Source organism: Muntiacus reevesi, chromosome 3 (assembly GCF_963930625.1).
Source record: "Muntiacus reevesi chromosome 3, mMunRee1.1, whole genome shotgun sequence".
NCBI classification, from domain to species: domain Eukaryota; kingdom Metazoa; phylum Chordata; class Mammalia; order Artiodactyla; family Cervidae; genus Muntiacus; species Muntiacus reevesi.
This window is the reverse complement of record NC_089251.1, coordinates 240608227-240633211: the sequence shown is the minus strand read 5'-3', so window position 1 is coordinate 240633211 and position 24985 is coordinate 240608227. Positions and strand designations below refer to the sequence as shown.

The 24985-nt window shown below is 35.3% G+C and overlaps 1 protein-coding gene across 1 annotated transcript in view; it reads left to right on the top strand.

Annotated features, from left to right (window-relative positions):
• Positions 1 to 24985, top strand: part of SCN7A (sodium voltage-gated channel alpha subunit 7) — a 77176-nt gene that overhangs the window by 16229 nt on the left and 35962 nt on the right. Inside the window, exons 2-10 of the mRNA XM_065927887.1 lie at positions 1239 to 1477; positions 4011 to 4123; positions 4470 to 4559; positions 6672 to 6800; positions 8203 to 8294; positions 14894 to 15100; positions 15505 to 15574; positions 18325 to 18466; positions 22245 to 22448. Coding sequence (XP_065783959.1) covers positions 1239 to 1477; positions 4011 to 4123; positions 4470 to 4559; positions 6672 to 6800; positions 8203 to 8294; positions 14894 to 15100; positions 15505 to 15574; positions 18325 to 18466; positions 22245 to 22448 — 1286 coding nt within the window. The remainder of the gene's footprint in view (positions 1 to 1238; positions 1478 to 4010; positions 4124 to 4469; positions 4560 to 6671; positions 6801 to 8202; positions 8295 to 14893; positions 15101 to 15504; positions 15575 to 18324; positions 18467 to 22244; positions 22449 to 24985) is intronic.

The following is a 24985-nucleotide window of genomic DNA, read 5'->3' as shown; positions in this document are numbered from 1 at the left end:
CATATCAATAGGATAAATGTACCTAAGGCTGGCACTACAAGAGACAAAATAGACATGTAGAAAATGCTGCAGTATCAAGTACAAAGTCATTATTTGCAATAGTAGAATTGCAATGAGGGTTAAAGAGAATGTATAGAGAATAGACAGTTGTTACTGGCTCAGTAGAGTCACTTGAAGAGTTGGTTTTGACAGAAATTGGGCTGGAAAAAATCAGCAAAAGAGCATATTTCAAAGTAAAAGGAAAGAATAAGTTTCATTAATGGAGAATTGATACATGAAATTATATTTAATGAAGACTAATTCAAGTGGCCTGAAGAATAACTTGAAATAGATAAAGACTAGAATTCCAGAGATAGAATTACAAAGATGGCTTCCTTGATGTAGTTGTATGAACAATGGATATTTAACAACATTTAAATAACTGATGGAAAATTATTATAAGAAGATTATTTTTTTTAAGGAACTAGTGACAAAGAAAAACATTTTATGAGTAATTTTCAAAGTAATGAGTTTATATATAATTTTACAATGACTGTTAGGTTAAAGAGTGGTTTTAGTCTTGGGAAAAAACAACAAATTTTGTTTTTACTTGTTAAATTGCTGTCATTGGTGGATTGACACATAGATGACTGAGAGAAGGGAGTGTTTTGGGAAATGTACTTGGTGAATACCTATTTATAGTAGCTTAAACTCTGTGTTTGAACATGTATTTACCAAAAAGATGAGGTAAAAGAGGGAAAAGCAAAACTTTAAAAGATATCAAAGTTGAAATTTTGGGGGGAAAACTGTCAAAGGAAGTGATCAGAGCTATAGGAAGAGATACAAAAGAGTGGGTCACAGAGCCAATGAAAATTGAGTTTAGAGAAGCAAAGTCTAGTCAGTGACTAAATACAGCTGAGAGTGAAATGATTGGGTCTGGTCTTCCAACAACCTGTAGCCACTTTAGAGCTTTTTCATTACAGGGGAGAAACTGAAAGGCAGATTTCAGTAGAAGAAAGAGGATTCAGTGGATGAGTAAATGAAATAGAATGAGTTATTGATGAAATTACAAGTTAAATCTAACATTAAGGGAAACAAAACCAAGTTTAATAACTCAGATTTCTCTTAAATGCAGGAGTTTTCATTGAGTGCATTGTTTGCCATTCTCTTTCGTTCATATCCTAGCCTTTTGTACTTTAATTTTTTTCTTTACTGTATCCAAATCTTATGCAGAAATGAAGAAAATACTTTTCTTGCAGGGGCAAAATTGAAAATGGCTTCCCCAGAACCTAAGAGCCTGGTCCCTTTCACCAGAGAATCTCTTGAAGTTATGGAACAGCATAGTACTAAAAAGTCAAGTGAGGAAGACAAAGAAGATTTAAAGCCGAACTGCGACTTAGAAGTTGGAAAAGAGCTTCCATTTGTTTATGGCAGTCTTCCTCAAGCGATGGTGTCAGAGCCATTGGAAGATGTGGACCCATACTACACTAATAAAAAGGTAAGGATTAATTAAGCTTACTGTGGCTATATTTTTATCCATTTTCCAGACATGCAAAAAACTGTAATTGAAAAAGAATGAAAAAAGACAGAAGAATAAGTGAAGAGGTAATTTTAAGTTACAGAAAACTGGACAAGAAATTTAACACATATTTGAGATTTTTGTCAAAACTGATTATTTGCCTGGTAGATTGGTTTGTTTGGGATAACTGTACTTTGTATGTAATAAGCTATACTGGCATACCTTAATGTTTCATTTTATGGGAGCATGATGGCTGGCTACTTAAGGGTATTGATTTTAAAATAACTATAATATAATGTTTTAATTACATGTGCAGCAGTTTCAACTGTTCAACCTGATGTGCTTACTTAGTAGTTAGGGAAATAAAACCAAACTATATTTCATTCATAAATTTTATTCATTCATACAGTCACATCCTATCTTATTCCCAGAATGATTTGAGAAAATTACTAAATATTTGACAATTCAGCAAGAAGCACACAATGATAAAAATAAAAACGATTATGCTTAGAAAAGACAGAGATCTGTGTGGACTGACAAAACTGGAAGAAACTTGAATTACAGCTTCAGAAACACTTCAGTTTTTACAAGGCAAAAATCTTCTATGAACAAGCAAGAGCATAGATTAATTCTGAAATAAGGAAGAGATGGGCTGATGATAGAACTGGAACCCTGTAGTTGTTGTAAATCGTGGGAAATAAGATGAGATAATGGAGATGACAACATGGCTTTGTGATGTTTGAGTGTGATCACACTTTGAGTGTGATGGCCAAAGTACTGATGTGATCAATGCAATGTTTAAATAAGATTAATCTAGAGACTTCTACATTATTATTTCATGGTAGTGATAGAGTCAGAAAGATGAAATAAGAGAGAGAGTAATCTGGGCCTGAAGTCAAGAAGTCTGGATTCTAAGAGTGCTTTGGAGACAGAGGTAACACACTTGAGAAGAAACAGCAGAATTTGAAGACTGATTAATAATGCCAAGGTTCTGAGCGTGAAAGCTTCTGACAAAAATGAAGTAATTATAAAAAAAGGTCAAACTTGGGGGAGGTAAGAATTAACCCCATTGTGGACAAATGTAATTTGATATTCTTTGATATTGTAGTGCATTCAATGATTTTACCAAATGAGTGAAAAGAATATGAATCAGTCCCAGGTGGCACAAGTGTTAAAGACCCCACCTGTCAATGCAGGAGATGTAAGAGATGCAGGTTTGGTCCCTGGATAAGGAATATCCCCCAGAGGAAGGCATGGCAACCTTCCACTCCAGTATTCTTGCCTGGAGAATCCCAAGACAGAGGAGCCTGGTGGGTTACCGTCCATAGGGTCGCAGAGTCAGACACGACTGAAGGGACTTGGCATGCATGCTGGATGGAAGGCAAAGAGATCATTCTGTTAATCACAACTCTTTCAAATACTTTGCATGGTGGAAGCATGCTGACATTTTACAGTATAAATGTATATATTAAAATGATTCCAATATCCTTATATGCCTTTTATGCTATACATTATTTACTGTTATTACATTGTAGTGTATATAATGTTTGCGATGTGTAATATGAGGACTTCCCTGATGGCGCATGGATTCATTCATTGGGTCAGGAATTGGAGAAGGAAATGGCAACCAACTCCCAGTATTCTTGCCTGGGAAATTCCATGGACAAAGGAGCCTGGCAGGGCTATAGTCCATGGGGCTGCAAAAGAGTCGGATGGGACTTAGGGACTAAACAACAACAGCAATGTATACTATAGTTATGCATACAGCACATGAATGAATTTTCCAAATGGATATGTATGTATAACCAAAGTGCATATATGTGTGTGTATATAATTCTGTGTGTTTATATACACACACACATACACACATATATTATGTATATCTGTATTTTACACACATATATCTTCACATATACATATATATATATATGTCCTTTTTAAGACGTTTCTGATTTTTCTCTTTTGGGGGGGGTTAATACTTAAATATACCAACAGATTAGTCTTACATGACATAAATTTTTGTGTTAAATATATTTATGTCAATGAAAACATACAGCATGGTTATATGCCATAGAAAATTACTAATGATTAGGATAATGTTTGCATGCATTGGGTGGGTCACTTTTACTACTGCAGTCTCATATCTTATTTGCTTCAAAATAAAGTTAACTTATTTTACATTTATTGAATTTTAGTATGCTAAAATGGATACTCTTGAGCCATCAAGCTATAGATTTCTTTCTATTACGTCAATTCTGCAGGAAAACTTAAGGATTAGCTAATGGTTTTCTTAGGTAGAACACTGGCAAAAAAGGTATGGTAGATAAGCCTAAATATGAGTAAATCTAGCTTAAAAACCTTTCCATTTGATTTAATCTGTAAACAGATATCAAAATTTAAGTATAAATGTTAGACTTCATGACTGAAATGGTCATTGGAAAATGTTGCATAGTTGATAAGATCATAATTCTCAGCTCTAATTTCACTTGATTTTCATTTTTTCTTCTTATAGACTTTCATAGTATTAAATAAAAAGAGAACAATATTCAGATTCAGTGCTACCTGGTGTACATTGTCTCCTTTCAGTTCAATTAGAAGAGCAACCATTAAGATTTTGGTACATCCATATCCTTTTCTGTTGGTTTTAAACTGTACTAACATCAAATGCAACTATTCTATTCAAATATTGCTGCAGTCTTTTTCTCTTTTTATTTAACATATCATTTTATGTCAAACTGAAATCTTGGTTATAATTCCAGTGTGTTCCATATTTGAAAATACATTTAAAATGTATTTTCTAGTGCACACAAGTAGTGGTAGCAAATCTTAATCCTCATTGCTTTTCAATATAAATAGTACATTTTTTGAAACTTAAGAAACTATGTGATCTCATGTGTGTACATATAAACAGATTATAGAAATGTATTTTAAATATTATTTTTATTACTATTGTTCCTTGACTGTAACTTACCTTTTTCCGACTATTCATTTTGGTTAGCGTCCTGACTGACTGTATATTTATGTCTATGACTGATTTGCCAAGATGGGGGCCAGCATTGCAGTAAGTTACATAATTTTATTATATATAATCTCATATATGATTATACTTTATATTCAACACACTGTGTTATAGTACATTATATACTACATATTATAAGATGGTACAAGTTAATATTTATAATTTACATGTAGTATACATTGTACATAATATAATACTTATACATATTCCACAATTGATGAATTTTCTGAATAAAATATATCCACATGTTGTTAATCAATTTTAATGTTTTTCTTCCCATCATTACTCTTAATTGTATTTTAAATTTCCCAGCATGTTAGGTTAACATGATATAGATGCTTGAGCCTTTAGCTGTATATGTGTTTATGTCTGTGGCATCATATAAGTGAGGCTTTATTTTTATTCTAATGATTGATACGTTTCAGTGCTTCAGATTTTCTTTACTATTGCAGTCGCACCCCAGATTTATTTCAAACACAGATAACTTTTTTCCTGTCTATTCTTTAGGTAAAAAGATATCTTTTTATTCCTTTCTGTTCTAATTCTCTTTCCTGAGGGGTGGGAGTAACTTACCTTGCATTAGAATACAGAAATGGAAAGGCCCATTACATTTTCTAGGGAAGAAGACCTCCTTGATGACACTCCTCAAGGTTTCTATTCTTAAAATTAGTTAATTTTGGAAGGTAAATATGTGTTATACTGATTCAATGTAAAAATTCTTGTATATGTATGTAATAAGTTCTTTCATACTTGCCTACATTTCAGTTGCTTATTGCTGGACTCCCAATGTGGGATAAATTTGATCTTTGTATTTATTCTTTACTTAATTATATATAAATATAACCCTGAGCTAAAATTTGTTGAAAAAAAACTGATAGCCAAATTTCATAGTTATTGTTGTAAGCCTCAGGAAGCCCTAACTAAAGCCCTATCCTATGGTCATCTACTTGATTGGTTGATTGATTGCCAAATAATTAACATAGACAAATATTTCAGAATTATGATATATTGGTTTCATTTTTATTTTTTTGTTTTTATTTTTTATTTTTTTTTGGAGGCTAATTACTTTACAATATTGTAGTGGCCCTTGTCATACATTGACATGAATCAGCCATGGATTTACATGTATTCCCCATCCCGATCCCCCCTCCCACCTCCCTCTCCACCCGATCCCTCTGGGTCTTCCCAGTGCACCAGGTCCGAGCACTTGTCTCATACACCCAAGCTGGGCTGGTGATCTGTTTCACCCTAGATAATATATATGTTTCAATGCTGTTCTCTTGAAACATCCCACCCTCGCCTTCTCCCACAGAGTCCAAAAGTCTGTTCTGTATATCTGTGTCTCTTTTTCTGTTTTGCATATAGGGTTATCATTACCATCTTTCTAAATTCTATATATATGTATTAGTATACTGTAATGGTCTTTGTCTTTCTGGCTTACTTCACTTTGTATAATAGGCTCCAGTTTCATCCATCTCATTAGAACTGATTCAAATGAATTCTTTTTAATGGCTGAGTAATATTCCATGGTGTATATGTACCACAGCTTCCTTATCCATTCGTCTGCTGATGGGCATCTAGGTTGCTTCCATGTCCTGGCTATTATAAACAGTGCTGCGATGAACATTGGGGTGCACGTGTCTCTTTCAGATCTGGTTTCCTCAGTGTGTATGCCCAGAAGTGGGATTGTTGGGTCATATGGCAGTTCTATTTCCAGTTTTTTAAGAAATCTCCACACTGTTCTCCATAGTGGCTGTACTAGTTTGCATTCCCATCAACAGTGTAAGAGGGTTCCCTTTTCTCCACACCCTCTCCAGCATTTATTGCTTGTAGACTTTTGGATAGCAGCCATCCTGACTGGCGTGTAATGGTACCTCATTGAGGTTTTGATTTGCATTTCTCTGATAATGAGTGATGTTGAGCATCTTTTCATGTGTTTGTTAGCCATCTGTATGTCTTCTTTGGAGAAATGTCTGTTTAGTTCTTTGGCCCATTTTTTGATTGGGTCATTTATTTTTCTGGAGTTGAGCTGCAGGAGTTGCTTGTATATTTTTGAGATTAATCCTTTGTCTGTTGCTTCGTTTGCTATTATTTTCTCCATTTCATTTTTAATATGAAAAGTAATGTGAAAATTATGTGAAATTTTTTCTGCAGGAATACTTTGCTTGGAATTTATACATTTGAAATACTTGTAAAACTCATTGCAAGAGGCATCTGGGCAGGACCTTTTTATTTCTTTGGTGATTCATGGAATTGGCTTGATTTCACTGTAACTTTATTTGAGTGAGTACTCCTTTTAAGTTACAAACATCATAATGTTTGCTTGCTAAAAAGAATGCTTTTCATAAAGAAACATTGAGGTTGACAGAATTTTCTGCCTGTAAAAATTCTGTGAGTACAGAACGATTCATAAATCATAGACATTGTGAGTTCTCTTAGGCAGCTCCAACTGAACTAGTCCTGACTATGCATTGAAAATTAAAGTAATGGGATATTATCTCTGTTTTCTACCTGAAGCAAGAACAATAGAGGTTGAATTTTTTGCATTTGAGGTGATTATGTTCAGTGACCAGAAAATATCCTGGAGACTTAGGAGAGGATTCCAGCATATTTGATTCTGTTCATTGATATTGCTTAAGAACAGGAAATATTTTAATTATCAGAATAAGATATTTTATACACATGTACATTTTTCTAGAATGATACATTAATGTCAAATAACTTACATGTGTATTAAGTTTTTCAATCCTTCTATTTAATGTACTCTATTTTATGGCTAAAGAAATTGTCACAGGTATCAAACTCCTGTTAAAAATAAAGTAATACTCTATTTGTAGAGTTAGTGTCAATTTTTTAAAAAAGAAATAACCTTTATAAAGAACATGATTAGTTTCTTCCATGTTGTGAGCAGTCAAAAAATAGTAGTTAATATCTTTGAAATTATTATCACTACTTTTGCTATCACTAGTATTATTTTTCTTCTTGCCACTGCTATTAGCTAAAACTTGGCTAACGCAACTAAGGACCCTTAGTATGTGAAGGTGCTTTGCTATGAATGTACATCGATTAACTAATTTAATCTTCCCCATATCCTCAGAATTAGAAAGTACCCTTATCCTTACTTTTCACATTTGAGGAAACCGAGGGAAAATAGGTTAAGTAATTTTTTCTTATCACACAACTAGTAAGTAGTAGAGCCTATATTCCTATACCAGCAGTCTGGCTCTAAAATCTGTGTCCTTAACCAATATACATTTTGGTTTCTGCTACCATCACCATCACCATTGTTATCATCATCATTATCAGCACCAGGAGTTTCAATACTTAAAATAAATCTTATTCCTTTCAAAAGCTATGTATTTTCTTATTTTAACTATCTTTTCAAACCAATTAAGATTTTAAAATATGAACATAATATAGAGTATTTGATGAAATTTTGACTACTCAAAGTGTCAAGCTTTTATAAACTCTCATAATTTGTAGAGTAATGTTTACTTGATTACCTTGCATGGTAGAAATCTTTCCCTTCCAATCAATAATAAAGCTATTTGCAAAATGCAATAATGAAATCAAGGGAACATTTGGATGTCTGGTTTTAGAAATAAGCTTCAAATATTATAAAAAGTCAAATGTCAGTAACATAAACTCAATATGAATTCTAAACGACTTTAATTTAATTCCACAGGCATATTTCAAGATATTCACCTCTGAATTTCATTTCATTATTTAGAATTATGAGAAATTTGAGAATTTTGAAAATTATTCCTTTAAACCAAGGTAAGAAAAAGCATCGAGTTCTTTGTCTTCATTTTGTTTTATGTACTTCCATGTATTCATTTGAACAGCCCTGCCATTGTTTGGAGAAAAGTTAAACAATGTTTCATCTTTGATATAAATGAATATCAGATCAAGTATCAAATTTATTTGTCACTCCTGGAATGGAAAGGAAAAATAATACCACATTTGTTACTTATTTGAAGTGGTTTCAGTGCTTATGATAACAAAATGTAGAGCTCAATCAAAATATTTTACTTCTCTATTTTTTCTTATTTCTTTAATTTTATGTCTTAAATATGAAATACTGAAATTGTCCTTAGACTTCTGAATGAATTAGCAGTCCAGACAGTTATCTAATCCATCCTCTTCTTTTCCTCATTGAATCTAAAAGCCAGTTGAAATGAACAAAGTTATATAAAATAAGATATAATGAATCAGAATGAATAAAAACAATAAGATAGGAAAACTTCACTCAGAGTTTTTTTTTTTTTTTTTTTTTTGGCTGTTATGAGTCAGAAGTTTTATCAAATAGTTGAATGAATAAACCCACGAGCTAGTGTGATAACACCAAAGGTAAGATCTGCAAGCAACGTTCATCCACTGGAACATCATGAAGAAGGCCAGATGTATGCATACTCTGTACTTAGAGTCCAGGCTGGGCAAAACAGCAAAAACATTGGAAAATGTGATAATGGATGCCTTACCTTGTGGATATGACTTTCCTGATGGCTCAGACGGCAAAGCGTCTGCCTACAATGAGGGAGGACCCAAGTTCAATGCCTGGGTCAGGAAGATCAGCTGGAGAAGGAAATGGCAACCCACTCCAGTATTCTTGCCTGGAAAATCACATGGATGGGGGATTCGGGTAGGCTAAAGTCCATGCAGTTGCAAAGAGTCAGACACAACTGAGCGACTTCATTTCACTTGTGGATATACTGAAACATTGAATAGTACACATTAAACAGGTGAATTGTATGGTTTATAAAATATATCTCAATAACCTGTTTGATAACAATGGTCTGTGACATGGTAGCTTCACCAAGCACGGTGAAGAAACCAGCAGCAAGAAATGTCCTTGCAGGAATTTCCACAGTCTTAGTTCTTTTACTACTCTCCACAAATTACTGGAACATAAGTTGTATCACCTTCATCTTCATCTTAAAATTAGAGGTAAAGATCATAGAAAAATTCAGGTAAATTCAAGTAGAATACAGTAACTAGAATTGGGAGCATACAGGCTGGTACGAATTGCTCTTATTTTTTTTCAAAGGAGAAAACAACCTAGGCACATACTGGTAATACAGTGTGTATGAAAACAAGGAAGAAAGGAAAAACACACTATTCAAGAGAATGAAAATAATCCTTTTTCCTTTTAAAAATGTACTCTAAGGTATAAAGTATAATCCAGTTTATAAAAGTGAACATAATTGAGTTAAAATTGTCTGTCAAGATGTAGAGACTTGAGCTTCTTTGGGGTCCAAGTGCTGGTTAAGAATCTGCCTGCCAACGCAGGGGACTTTGGTTCGATCCCTGGTCCAGGAGGATCCTAGACGGCACTGGGCAGCTAAGCCCATGCATCACAGCTGAAGAGTGGCCCCCTGCTCGCCATAACTAGAGAAAACCCATGTGCAGAATCAGTGACCAAGCGGAGCCAGAAGTAAAAATTAATTAATTAAAGAAATATATAGACTTTAAAATTAAATCAGAAATGTTAGAATCCACAAACGATACACCTAAACTAAAACAAAATGAAAATTTAAAAGTAAAAAGAAGGAAAAAGTTATACCAGGAAATCAAAATCAAAATTGACATATGGTTCAAAGCTTTGAATGGTAGATAGCAATGGATGGAAGATAGCAATGAAAATTACTAATAAATTTGAGTCTATAAAGTGTGATGGTGACTTCTTTTTATCATTGATTAAAATGTTGACACTAAAAGCTCCATAAGAAGCTTGATTATGTATATTCTGTATAGAATATATTTATGTCATAGTAATATTAATAAAAATATTTTGTAGTTATATATGTATAAGTATACTTTAATTTATATATATTCTATAATATCACTATTATTAATAAAATATTTGTATGAGTTTATGTTTATATACACACATACCTTCTTAATTATATTTAAGAATTTCCATTCCTAAAGATAATTTCAACAAAACAATGTGAAAATTTTTTTCAGTACAAAATATACACAGGACTCATGACAGTGACCAAATAAAAAATACACAGTGCAAATACACATACTTTTAAAGATATTTATGGTGATCATGGCAATAATATCAAATTAAAATGTCCCATTTTTCTTCTAATAAATTGGCAGTAATATTTTTTTAAATGTCCTACCTTTAGTAAAGGCATGATTATGTATTTATAGTCTTTGGTTTATGCATTGGTTCAAAGATTCTTTAAAAAATTTGAACATATGAATTAATACTTAAATATCTCATATACCATGACACAGAAATTCCATTTTTAATGTAATACTTTAAAAAGACTTGCATATAGCAAAACAACTCATAGTATAATTCCAAGTGGCCAAAGTGGCTGTAAATATGTATTTTAGGATGATAGCAATTAAAATTATATATATATTCTAGGTATCACATTTCTTTAATCACAGAAGTAACTTTCAGTCAGTTCAGTCAGTCACGTCTGACTCTTTGCAATCAGTATGCCAGACTTCGCTGTCCATGACCACTCCCAGAGCTTGCTCAAGCTCCTGTCCATCAAGTCCGTGATGCCATCCAGCCATCTCATCCTCTGTCGTCCCTTTCTCCTCCTGCTTTCAATCTCTCTCAGCATCAGGGTCTTTTCCAGTGAGTCAGTTCTTTGTATCACCTGTCCAAAGTATTGGAGCTTCAGCTTCAGTATCAGTCCTTCCAATGAATATTCAAGACTGATTTTCTTTAGGATTGACTGGTTTGATCTCCTTGCAATCCAAGGGACTCAAGAGTCTTCTCCAACACCACAGTTCAAAAGCATCAATTCTTCTGCTCTCAGCCTTCTTTATGGTCCAACTCTCACATCCACATATGACTACTGGAAAAAGCATAACTTTGACTAGACAAACCTTTGTGGACTAAGTAATGTCTCTGCTTTTTAATATGCTGTTTTGGTTGGTCATAGCTTTTCTTCCAAGGAGCAAGCATCTTTTAATTTCATGGCTGCAATCACCATCTGCAGTGATTTTGGAGCCTCCCAAAATAAAGTCTGTCACTGTTTCCATTGTTTTTCCATCTATTTGCTAGGAATTGATGGGACTGGATGCCATGATCTTAGTTTTTTGAGTGGTGAATTTTAAGCCAGTTTTTTTACTCTCCTCTTTCACATTTATCAAGAGACTCTTTAGTTTATTTTCACTTTCTGCCATAAGGGTGCTATCTGCTGCACCAGAGGTTATTGATATTTCTCTCAGCAATCTTGATTCCAGCTTGTGCTTCATCCAGCCCAGCATTTTGCATGATGTACTCTGTGTATAAGTTAAATAAGCAGGGTGACACTATATGGCCTTGCTGTACTCCTTTCCCTATTTGAAACTGGTCTGTTGTTCCATGGCCAGTTCTAACTGTTGCTTCTAGACCTGCATACAGATTTCTCAGGAAGCAGGCAAGGTGGTCTGCTACTCCCTTCCCTTGAAGAATTTTCTACAGTTTGTTGTGATTCACACAGTCAAAGGCTTTGGCATAGTCAATAAAGCAGAAGTAGATGTTTTTCTGTAATTCTCTTGCTTTTCTATAGTCCAACAGATGTTGGCAATTTAATCTCTGCTTCCTCTGCCTTTTCTAAATCCAGCTTGAACATCTGGAAGTTCTCTGTTCATGTACTATTGAAGTCTGGCATGGATAATTTTGAGCATTACTTTGCTACTGTTTGAGATGAGTGCAATTATGTAGTAGTTTGAACATTGTTTTGCATTGCCTTTCTTTGAGATTGGAATGAAAACTGACTTTTTCCTGTTCTGTGGCCACTGCTGAGTTTTCCAAATTTTCTGGCATATTGAGTGCAGCACTTTCACAGCATCATCTTTCAGGATTTAAAATAGCTCAGCTGGAATTCCATCACCTCCACTAACTTTGTTCATAGTGATGCTTCCTAAGGCCCATTTGACTTTGGACTCTGGGATGTCTGGCTCCAGGTGAGTGATCACAGCATCGTGGTTATCTGGGTCATTAAAATCTTTTTTGTGTAGTTTTTCTGTGTTTCTGCCACCTCTTCCTAATATCTTCTGCTGCTATTAGGTCCTTACCATTTCTGTCCTTTATTGTGCCCATATTTGCATGAAATGTTCCCTTGGTTGTCAGGAAGCATTTAACAGGAGGCTTCCTGTGTGCTGTTTTGGATCTGTCAGGAAACCTTTGGCCCTTATTGATTCCTGAATATTCAGGAATTAAGAGGAGAGGTAAGCCTTTCCCGGGGCTGAGGAATCCAGGCATTTCCTTTGTTAGCTTCTCATGGTGATAAGTACCCTCTTCTCTCTTTAATAGGGATCGCCTTGTGTTTCTTAAGTCTGGAATTTTAATCTTTATCTTTGCTGAGAATAACTACATTATATATGCCCATGCCATGTTGATTAAAACACCTTTGCTCCATCAGAGCTTTGGTCCCTATAACTTTCTTTCTTTCTTTCTCTTCCTCTCTTTCTCTTTCTGGCTGATTCCCTGGAGCACAAAAGCCGACTGCATAACCCAGGGAATATTAGCCTCTTTCCTTCTTTCACTTTCTCATCATCGACTCCGGACCACCAGGTTCCGGTCCATTAAAGGACCAACACTTGTTATCTCTGATTTTCTTGAGGAGATCTCTAGTCTTGCCCATTCTATTGTTTTCCTCTATTTCTTTGCATTGATCACTTAGGAAGGCTTTCTTATCTCTCCTTGCTATTCTTTGGAACTCTCCATTCAGATGGATATCTTTCACCTCTCTTCTCAGCAATTTGTAAGGCCTCCTCAGACAACCATTTTGCTGTTTTGTTTCTCTTTCTTGGGGGTGATTTTGATGACTGCCTCCTATACAATGTCATGAACCTTCATGCATAATACTTCAGGCACTCTATCAGATCTAACCCCTTGTATCTATTTGTCACTTTCACTGTATATCATAAGGGATTTGATTTAGGTCATACCTGAATGGTCTAGTAGTTTTCCCTGCTTTCTTCAATTTAAGTCTGAATTTTGCAATAAGGAGTTTATGATTTAAGCTGCAGTCAGTTCCCAGTCTTGTCTTTGCTGACTGTTTAGCCTCCATCTTTGGCCGCAAAGAATATAATCAATCTGATTTTAGTGTTGACCATCTGGTGGTCTCCATGTGTAGAGTCGTCTCTTGTGTTGTTGGGAGAGGGTGTTTGCTATGACCAGTGTGTTCTCTTGGCAAAACTCTATTAGCCTTTGCCTTGCTTCATTTTGTACTCGAAGGTCAAACTTGCCTGTTACTCCAGGTATCTCTTGGCTTCCTACTTTTTCTTTACAATCCCCACGATGAAAAGGACATCTTTTTTTGTTGTTAGTTCTAGATGGTCTTCTAGGTCATCATAGAACCGTTCAACTTGAGTGGTTGTGGCATAGACTTGAATTACTGTGATATTGAATGGTTTGCCTTGGAAACAAACAGAGATCATTCTGTTCTTTTTGAGATTGCACCCAAGTATTTTAAACTTAGTTTTATTTGAGGACTCTCTTTTCTAATAACTTTATTTCAACCCTATTCTATTACACTCAATAAATCTAATCATCTGAGGATGTCATTTAAAAAAAATAGATTTTCAATTCTCACAATGATGTATGAAATAAATATATTTATACCCCGTTAAAAATAATTAAACAGAAACATTAAAATGTTGGTAACTTGCTCAACATCATGAAGTTGGTATATTTTTATCCATTATTGGAGGAAAGAAGAGTTATGGTAGTTTCATCTATGAAGTGTAATTATGGAGTTTTTGTTGTTTCTTCTTGCTTTCTATATTTTCTGAATTGAGCATGTATTGTTTAATAGTTAGAAAAATGAGTGTCCTTAAGTAAAACTAACATTGAAGTTGAATTCTTAATTAACAAGTATTCTGGTATAAATACAGTGACATATAATCACAGTTGTATGTTATTCCATTTCTATTCATAAAATTTTTTCATGTTTTATTTAATGAGCTTCAAAAATTGAGGTCATAAAAAATAATAAAAATGTATAGAATACTGCTATTTCAAACTATTTCTTTTTTCAACAACATTTGCAACCCATGTTGATTTGTAACTCTATGCCTTTACCTGTGCTTATAAATAATGGTGATTAGTATGAAAAACAGTAACCAAGAGAGGAGGCCTGTTCTTTATGTAGTAAAAAGAAACAAAACAAATAAGTAAAAGTACTAAAGAATGTCTGAATTATTGCCAGGTGTAATAAATTAGCAATAATACAAAAATCTCAAAGTTTCACATGTTATTTCTTTTATTTATCAGATCTAGATAATGATAAATGAAATTATAAAACACAAAGCTATTGATTTTAATGGCTTCTGCATTCGCCATGGGAGAAATTTGCTAATGCTGCTTTACTAAGGTATTTTATTTTATGAAAAACAAACCTTTCTCTTTTCAGGAATGAACTCTTTTGTAGGGATACTCATCCATTGTTTGAAGAAACTCACTGTGGTCATTATCCTAACTCTCTTTTTTCTGAGTGTATTTTCTCTAATTGGGATGGGGCTCTTCATGGGCAATCTGAAACATAAATGTTTGCGATGGCCCCAAGAAAATGAAACTGACATGCTGAATAACAGAACTGGAAACCCATATTATATTCGAGGTAAGAATCCCTTGCCATCTATATCAAAAAGCATTCTTCACAGAAATGTTGAACCTTCAATTTCAGAACAAATTGAACTTCAGAACAATCTTTGTGTAAATACCTAACTATGCCCAAGTACTAATTTGGATCAGTTTCCTTTATCAGGATGATAAAGTTCCAAGTCTTCAGACAGTTATGTCAGGGAAACCAGTGTTCGGAATTGCTAAAACTCACAAATTTTATCATTTCAAAATAAATAAATATGACCAAGCCTCCTAGGTTGAGAGAAAATGGTAGGCTACAAACTCATTCCTTCTTACTGTAGAGAAGGATGTTCATCTGTACAGATGTAATTGGGTTTTAGATAAATGCTGTTCACTCACAATTAGATACAAAATATCATGTCTTTCATATTTTTCCAGAAACAGAAAACTTTTATTATTTAGAAGGAGAAAGATATGCTCTTCTTTGTGGCAACAGATCAGATGCTAGGTAAGTGGTGTTAATGTTTTCTTCTATCAAGTCTGTATTGTAATGGAGAGTGGAGTTGGGCTCTTCACTGCTCAAAAGCCAATAAGAGGCCATTTAGTGAAAAGGAAAGTTTGCTTTATTTTAGATGCTAGCAACCGAGGGGAGGGTAGACTATTGTTCAAAGGCTGATTCTCCATCTGCCCCGACAATCAGGGGGCAAGAGGGAGGGAGCTACATGCAGAAACAGCACAGTCAGCTGACGGTCATCTTGAAATCGGTCCTCTGTGGTCTGACCAGCATTGTATTGATTGTTTTCACTATGATTAATCTTCGGATCCAGGGTTGGTTGGTTTCAATTCCCTTGAGACCAATTCTTGGAATTATGGCAGCTTATGGGAAGCTGTGGCTTAGTGGTAAAGAATCCATCTGCCAGTGCAGGAGGTGCTGGCTTGATCCCTGAGTCGGGAAGATCCCCTGAAGGAGGAAATAAATGGCAACCCTCTCCAGTATTGTTGCCTGAGAAATCCCATGAACAGGGGAGCCTAGTGGGCCTCATGGAGTCTCAAAAGAGTCAGAAATAACTTAGCAACTAAACAACAGGACTTAAAATAATTCTTCAGTGAGATGACAAAACTCTCAAGTCTTCAGTTCAGTTCAGTCGCTCAGTCATGTCTGACTCTTTGCAACCCCATGGACTGCAGCTCTTCAGGCTTCTCTGTCCGTCACCAACTCCCAGAGCTTGTTCAAACTCATGTTCATCGAGTCAGTGATGCCATTCAACCATCTCATCCTCTGTTGTCCCCTTTTCCCCCTGCCTTCAATCTTTCCCAGCATCAGGGTCTTTTCTAGTGAGTCAGTTCCTCGTATCAGGTGGCCAAAGTATTGGAGTTTCAGCTTCAGCATCAGTCCTTCCAATTAATATTCAGGACCAATTTCCTTTAGGATGGACTGGTTCCTTTTCCTGGCAGTCCAAGGGACTCTCAAGAGTTTCTCCAACACCACAGTTCAAAAGCATCAATTTTCTGGTGCTCAGCTTTCTTTATAGTCCAACTCTCACATCCATACATGACTATTGGAAAAACTTTTATTTTCTTATAATTTCAGATGATGAGATAAAGTTGAAATAGAGTGCTTCTCAGCAGTACAATGGATTAATTCCCTGTGTTACTTTCCTCAACTAGAATGACTTGACATCCATCTGAAACTCAGTTCTTAGAGGCTCTGGGCCTGAGATAGAGAAAAAGCACATAGGGGCAGGAGAATGAGTTATATAGTTTAGTCCTATTAAAGTAATTTGGGGGCTTCCCAGAGGCTTCCCTTGTGGCTGAGATGGTAAGAGTCCACCAGACACTCTTTCAGGAGACCTGGGTTTGATCCCTGGAAGAGGGCATGGCAATACACTCCAGTATTCTTGCCCAAAGAATCCCATGGACAGAGAAGTCTGGTAGGCTACATTTGATGGGATTGCATAGAGTCGGACAGGAGTGAGCAACTAACACACACACACACACACGGGGGGGGCGGGGGGCTTCTCAGGTGGCACTGGTGGTAAAGAACTCGCCTGCCAATTAGAACTTGGTTCAGTCCCTGGGTCAGGAAGATCCCCTGGAGTAGGAAATGGCAACTTACTCCAGTATTCTTGCCTGGAGAATCCCATGGAGAGAGGAGCCTGGCAGGCTATAGTTCATAGGGTCACAAATAGTCGGACATGACTGAAGTGACAGCATATACAAGGTGATTTAGACATTTCATTGGTTATTCAACCTTTTTACTGCTAGGCTTCCAGTCTATTTTCAAGTCCAGATTGTGAATCTATCTCATTGTGTCTGCCCCATCCCACTTGAGCTAAACCTTTCTGTGGACATTCCAAACTAGATTTGACATGACGTGAAATACATGTTCAAGATACCAAGTCATGGATAGTCAAAATGACAATGATATAGTATATCAGGCCCAGAAGAGAATGTCAGTGTTTCATCTGCAGCCATTATACTTTGCCGTATGATAAAGTATCCCAAGTGTTTTAAGACAAGAACAAAAATTCATCTGTTCAGATTCTATAGGTCAGCAATTTAGCAAGCCTCAACACACAAGTACTTTTTAAACCTCTGTTTGTATCACATTTGTTAGCCATTAACAAATATGTAAAGCAAGTCACGTGGCCAAAGCTCCAATAATGTGGGAGGGAACTACAGAGAGGTGATGAGAGAAGAAGCATGATTTTTTGGGCCACTGCTTTCATAATGGACCACAAGAACCAAGCCCCAGTAGGTAAAATTATGAAGACTCCATGAAAGGAAATGAAATAAATATTTAATCTGATCTTTCTACCAAAGTGCCGTTACTGCTTATAAATTATTGATGAACAGTGTTTTCTCACTCTTTATATAATAGTATCTAAGGGTTTGAGGTGAGATCATTTAAAAATTAAATTCTCAACTACTGCAGTTTTATTTTTATCAATGTCATTTTCCACCAGTTATATTTTCACTTTGATTTTGGGTAGTAAAGAAATCTTTAACAAAGACTTGGCAAAAACCATTTTTGAGTCCCTGTTGTCTTTTAGCTTAACTAATGGTGTTCACTTATATCAGCTGAAAATCTAACTCATATGCAACTTTTTTTCACTGGGAATTGTTTGGGAGAAGACTATGCCCCGTGAAAGAGGGAGCCCTTTATTATTCATGGGTAGATGTTCTGAATTTGTGATTTAACCTTGATCTGAAAGTCACCTAAGAATAAACAGTTTTTCTTTTCTTCATCTTAATTAGTCAGTGTCCTGAAGGATATGTGTGTGTAAAAGCTGGTGTAAATCCTGATGATGGCTACACAAATTTTGACAACTTTGGCTGGGCCTTATTAGCTTTATTTCGGTTAATGATGCAGGATTACCCTGAAGCACTTTATCACCAGGTAAGAACACAGAGAATCTGCAATGCATGTAAGAATGATGCCATGCTCCTCCTTTCTAAAATAATGATCAAATGTAATGTACTTTATTAAATTTTTGTGTGGAGAAGAATTTGAGGCCAGAAGAAAGTAGAATTATTCGATGTCAAACTGTACGTAAACACTTTAGTGTTCTTATGTATTGGTATCTTACTTAATCTTTGAAACAGTCCTACAAGGTCAGGATATAAATCTGTGCATATGCTTTTACATGAAGACCCTAAGATCACAGCAGTGAGATAACCTCCCCAAAGTCAAAACACATGTATCTACCAGCGATCGGTGTACTACTCTGTGCTCTTATAGATTTGACATTAACTAGAGAGCATTTCTAGGTGCTAATTCTTCAGACAAAAAATTTGAACCTATGAGATTACCATCTGTTAAGAAATTGTTGGCACTTCCCTGGTGGTCCAGTGGCTAAGGCTCTGAGCTCCCAAGTCACGGGGAGTGAACTTGATCCCTGGTTAAAGAACCTCGTGTACTGCAACTAAGAATTCACATGCTGAAACCAAAGATTATTCATGCCTACAATGTACTATTTCTTTTTAATTCTTCTATTTCTTCTCATCCTCTTTTAATAGTCAGTCATGCTCCAGTTATAGTAACAGAAAGCTTACTGTTATGAGACTTTAATTAAAAATTCTGAGTCTCCTTTCATAACTGATGATTTGTGTGCCATAGTTTCTCAGAAGGATATAATATATACTCCTTAAAAATGTAGATTCAGCTTTTCTTTTAAGAAAAGTGGAATATGCAGTGTTTTTCAGCAGCATAGTTAATATCAAAAGATATTAGATAAAATAATTACTTTAAATTCCAAAAGTATGTGCAGTTGAAGAATACTCTTTTTAAACACACATGTACTGTACTTTTTATGATTGAATAGATAAATTATGGTGTGTATGTGCATATGTGTGTGTTTATAGGCCATTAATAATGATAAGAATAATGTAATATATTTTTAGCACAAAGATTCATAATATATTATTAAATGAAAATCAAGTAAATCAAACATGCTTGTAGGAAAATTATGTTTCTAGTAGAAGTACTTAAAATATTACAAGTGATTATTTTCTTTATGCAAACTATATTTTTCTAATTTTGAAAGAGTAGTATATTGTTATTTGTCAAACTTTTTGACAAGTATCCTGCCTCCTCTACAACACTAGGAACTTCTTATTTCTGAACTAATCTTACCATGTTATCCTCTTCAAAATCCTCTAGTGATTTCCAAATGTCTATAGGATGAAGTTCAGTGTCCAAATGCATGGTACATAGCGCCCTTTAAGATATAGTCTCTGCAATCATATTTGCTTGTTCAGTATTTCTGCCCATTAGGAGATAAACGACCTAAGAAGTATTTTGTCTCATTTTAATTTTTGTCTTCTCAGCATCTAACATATAGAAATGCTTAATAAAATTTTAATAAACAAAAAATTTAAGTGAATATTTATGAATTGTTTACTTTACATAATAGTGAATGTCTTGCCTTTTATTTACAGCTTTCAAAGTGTATAAGTTAATTTACTTGTTAACAATAGTTTAAAAGAAATCCCATCACACACCAGGGAAATGAGAAATTAGTCTGGGAGTGCCCTGATTCTGGAGTCTTTCAAGACCTTCATCATTATTGCACTCTAGGATTTTATTAACTAGTATAGATAAGGTTTGCTTTGATTTGGACTGGATTTTTTACTCAGCACTGCTCTATTGAAGCATGATTAGGTAAATTCAGCAGTTATTCCCAAAAAGTACAGCTTGTGTTTTGGAAAATAGCATTCCCCATTCATTAAACAAGCATTATTTAATCCAAGTACTCTGATGTGGCATTGGTACAGAAATGAACAAAGCAGGTTGTCAGTTCTCATGGAGTGGGGTTTTATTCAATCATAGTTCACATTTATCACATACTTGCCATGAGCTGAGATCTTCCCATACATTGTTTCATTTGATTTTCATAAAAATAAACGGTAAACAGGCTATAATTAGCCCCTGTTTTCTGCTAAAATACAATAAAACTTGAATTTGCACACTTTTTCATTCTAATAAGATCGTATGCTTTTATTCTCATTCAGCTTCATTTAGTGGAAAGAGCAAAAATTTTGGATTCAGGCATTTCCCCACAGCTGTGAGGTCTTTATCTAATTTCATTTCCTTTCTACATGGTAAATACAATGTAAATGTTTTACATGGAATTAAGGAAATAACAAACATAAAGTATTTATTAATGTGTATATCCTACAATACTCATGATATCTAATACTGACTTCTGAATGTATTGTGGATAACAGCTATTTAGTGGGGAAAATATTTAACCAAATCCTAAATAGCTTACTCACTTGGATAATAGAGTTTATTAAAAATACTGTTAAAGGAAAATATACTATAGATTAATAAGAAATTATTTCTGATTAAATGTTTGAATTTCCTGTTAATTTGTAAACATTCTTAACATGTCAACACAATATTTTCTGTGAGTAATACTTGTCTATTGATTCAAATGAATGCTTAAAAGTGAAAACTTTTCCCATATGTTTTCCTGAAATTTGTTCATCTACTTGTAATCAGTGAGGATAGATCAGTGGACTATATTTTGGATTTGTAATATCTACTTATAAATTTTTCAATTTTCCACTATATCTTAGGTAATTATTTTGAAATAAAAGCCAGTCAATGCTCAGAGATCTGCTACTTTGTATTTTTTATCCATAAATGGGGTTTCCCAGGTGGCACTAGTAGTAAAGAACCTGCCTGCCAATCCAGGAGACATAAGACATGCAGGTTCGATCCCTGGCTTGGGAAGATCCAGGACATGGCAACCCACTCCAGTTTTCTTGTCTGGAGAATCCCTAGGACAGAGCAGCCTGGCAGGATACAGCCCGTAGGGTCACAGAGTCAGACACGACTGAAGCAGCTTAGTACACATGTGCAGGGCTTAGTGTCTCAGTCTTGTCCGACCCTTTGTGACCCCACGGACTGTAGCCCGCCAGGCTCCTCTGTCCATGGGGATTTTCCAGGCTAGAATACTGGAGTAGGTCGCCATGCCCTCCTCCAGGGGACCTTCCCAACCCAGGGATTGAACCCATGCCTCCTGCATTGCAGGCAGATTCTTTACTGTCTGAACCACAAGGGAAGCATGCATGTATATCCATAAATGACTTAATATATGTGAATTATATGACTTTCCTAGGTGATTTGTGTAGAGGTTCTTCACGAAAGCAAGTATCCTGACAGATAATCAAATATTCCTGTTCCTCCTCTCTTTGAACAGACAGGATCTTGTACTTTGTTGTGATGTTTCCATAAAGTAATGATCCAAAGAAAGTAATATCCAGACATTCATCCTTTGCCTTTATTACACTTCATATATTTAAAGATTCTATTGCAAAGGAAACAATCATTCATATTCGGACTATCCAGCTTTCTTTATTGAAAGATGACAATTTTTCCTTTCATTATGTTTGATCTGTTAATGAAGACAAAAATGTCAAATGCTCACCCTGAATTAAATTACTAAATTCTCCCCTGATTTTGTACCATTATTTTGTATCTTACATATATGTCTAAAGGTAAAGAGCTTTTCACTTATTTCTCCAGGTAAAGCCAGTACTTTAATTGTCTTGTAATTGCATTCCACTTGTAACGAAATTCCAACAAAAAATTTTTTTTCATTTTAAAATAAGAGATCACAGTAAGACAAATAACATTTCCTCTCTGTCTTTTTTCCACCTCTCCTTAGATCCTTTATGCTTCTGGGAAGGTCTACATGATATTTTTTGTTGTGATAAGTTTTTGGTTTGCCTTTTATATGGCAAGTTTGTTCTTAGGCTTACTCGCTGTATCCTATGAAGAAGAAAAGCAGACAGCTACTGAGAAATCTAAGATTGATCAGGAATTTCAGAAGTCTTTACCAGAACTTCAAGAAGAAAAAATAACAGCAGAGGTATAGATTTTTTTAATGCTCTTTTAGAGTCAGAATGTATCTTCTCAAGTCTTGGAGCATATGTGTTCTAATAGATGTTCATTATCTATGTGTGGTACATGATAAGATCATAAGTGATTTTAGTAAAAGGGCTGACTTTTCCTACATAACATTCTTTTCTGAGTGTGGTGTGGTAAGAGTGACCAACATTTTTTGGTCACTTAATATATACAATATTTTTGTTCCAAAATGTTGATTACTACTGCTAATAAACTACGGATATATATATATATATGTGTGTGTGTGTATATGTATATATATACACTGCTGCTGCTGCTGCTGCTGCTAAGTCGCTTCAGTCGTATCCGACTCTGTGTGACCCCATAGACGGCAGCCCACCAGGCTCCGCTGTCCCTGGGATTCTCCAGGCAGAAACAGTGGAGTGGGCTGCCATTTCCTTCTCCAATGCATGAAAGTGAAAAGTGAAAGTGAAGTTGCTCAGTCGCGTTCGACACCACAAACCCATGGACTGCAGCCTATCAGGCTCCTCCATCCATGGGATTTTCCAGGCAAGAGTACTGGAGTGGGGTGCCATTGACTTCTCCGATATATATACACAGTATATATTATATAAAATATGTTATATATATATATATATTATATATATAATAAACTATGGGGGTATATATATATATATATACATATGTATATATGTATTTGAACTTCTCGTAACGAAGTACACACTTTTTTTTTTTCTCGTAATGCAGGCATAGTTTATTAATTTAAACTTACTTCATACAGAACATCAGAATTGACTTTGGAAATTTTCAGTGTTCAACTCAAAAGTGATAGCACCTGCCACAATTTAGAAGCTAGAAAGTACTAAAAGCATGGATCAAAGTATAGTAGTGAAGTTGTAAAAAGAGAAAAAAAATATTGACTTTCTGGCTCTTTCAAGAGGAAATGCACTGTCCATCCTGGCATAAGAAGTTATTTTATCTGTGCAGTAACTAAGTTCATGATAAGTAAAACTTAATACAGTTTTACTCTAATATTCGATTACCCTGGTATTCTGTTTGAATGTACTTTTAGATGTTTAGCTTCATGGCAAAAGATCTGGTCTATGAATCTAAAAGTATTGGCAGAAGTAATATTAAAGTTATAGAAAATTATCTTTAAAAAAAATCTAAATTCTGCTGTAAGTGTGCAAAAAGGGAGAACAGGCCCCCAGAAAGCAGCCAGAAGCAGCTTTCTTGTATTCCACAGGACCTGGCTGTCTCACACCTCTTCCTAGGCTTGGCTCAGTCGCCTAGTATCCCTCCCCAGAGCTGTCCAGGTTGTGGCGGGCAGGGGCCAGAGCAGCCTGAGGGGTGGAACTCCTGCCTCTTCTGAGGGTTGCTCCCTTCCCCAGTGCTCTGAGTGCCCCACTGCCTCAGAGTTTGTCCTTTGGAAGGTGCTCAGCCCAGAGGGGTCACAAGCAAGTCCAGTGCTCCCCCCCACTGACCTGATTACAGGGCGCTCACTTGTGGGAAGGGAGCCGTGCCTTGCCTTCTCTTCCCTCCCTCTGGGTTTGTTACTATTTTCACTCTTGACACTTGCTAATGAAGACTGTCTACATGGGAAGAAGTGTTTGAACTACATTTTCTAGTAGATGTAAAAAGGACAGAATTGAGGGAGCAAAGGATGGAAAAGAACTGTATCTTGCTTATCCCTCATGTAGAAAAGATAAAAAAAAAATGAGGAAAAGGGCCATGATTCACTCTGGCATGTGTGATATGACTGGCTAAGAAGTTCATTAATCAAATGCCTCTGCTGGACCAAAGGGGGAAAATGATAACTCTCTATTAACTAGCTCTCTCATTAAGCTGTGATCAGTAAAGAAACTCCAGAAAAGTCATTCCACTAAAAAGTAGGGCCTGAATGACATAATGTAGGATCATACCAAATGACAAGTTACTGATAGATACATGTATGTACGAGGTCAGTGCATACCACTGAAAGAAGAAGCAATTGTGGACGGTATGAAGAAAGCATATATATTAATCAAAAGAAGCTATTGAGTATAGCCATTTATATCACTCATGAGGAAGTCACAGATAAATTACACAGCTTTCTGTCTCTAGAAATGAGTCTGAGATCCTACAGATTGAATGATTGTAGTCCGAATGATATGTGGAATGTATAATTTGTTTTGAAGTGGCATTTCAAATGATAAGAGCTACACACAGATATATCCAAGAGCACAATTCTTCTCTTATTTCTTAATTCTTCTCTTATTAATCTGTTTCCTCCCATTTTTTGGTTGTGTCATTTCCAGAGTGTTGTACACATAAACTGATACAGTCTTTTTAGGATTGACTTTTTTCACTAGTGTGGTTTTCTGGAGATTCCTACAGATTGTTAGCTATATCAGTAGTTTATTTTTATGATTGCCTACTGTTTTATAGGGTGAATATACCACAATGAGTTTATGCTCTCAATGAAGGACATCTGGGATGTTTCTTGTTTTTGGTATTACAAATAAAGCCAATATAAGTGTTCATGCATGGGGGGATGCC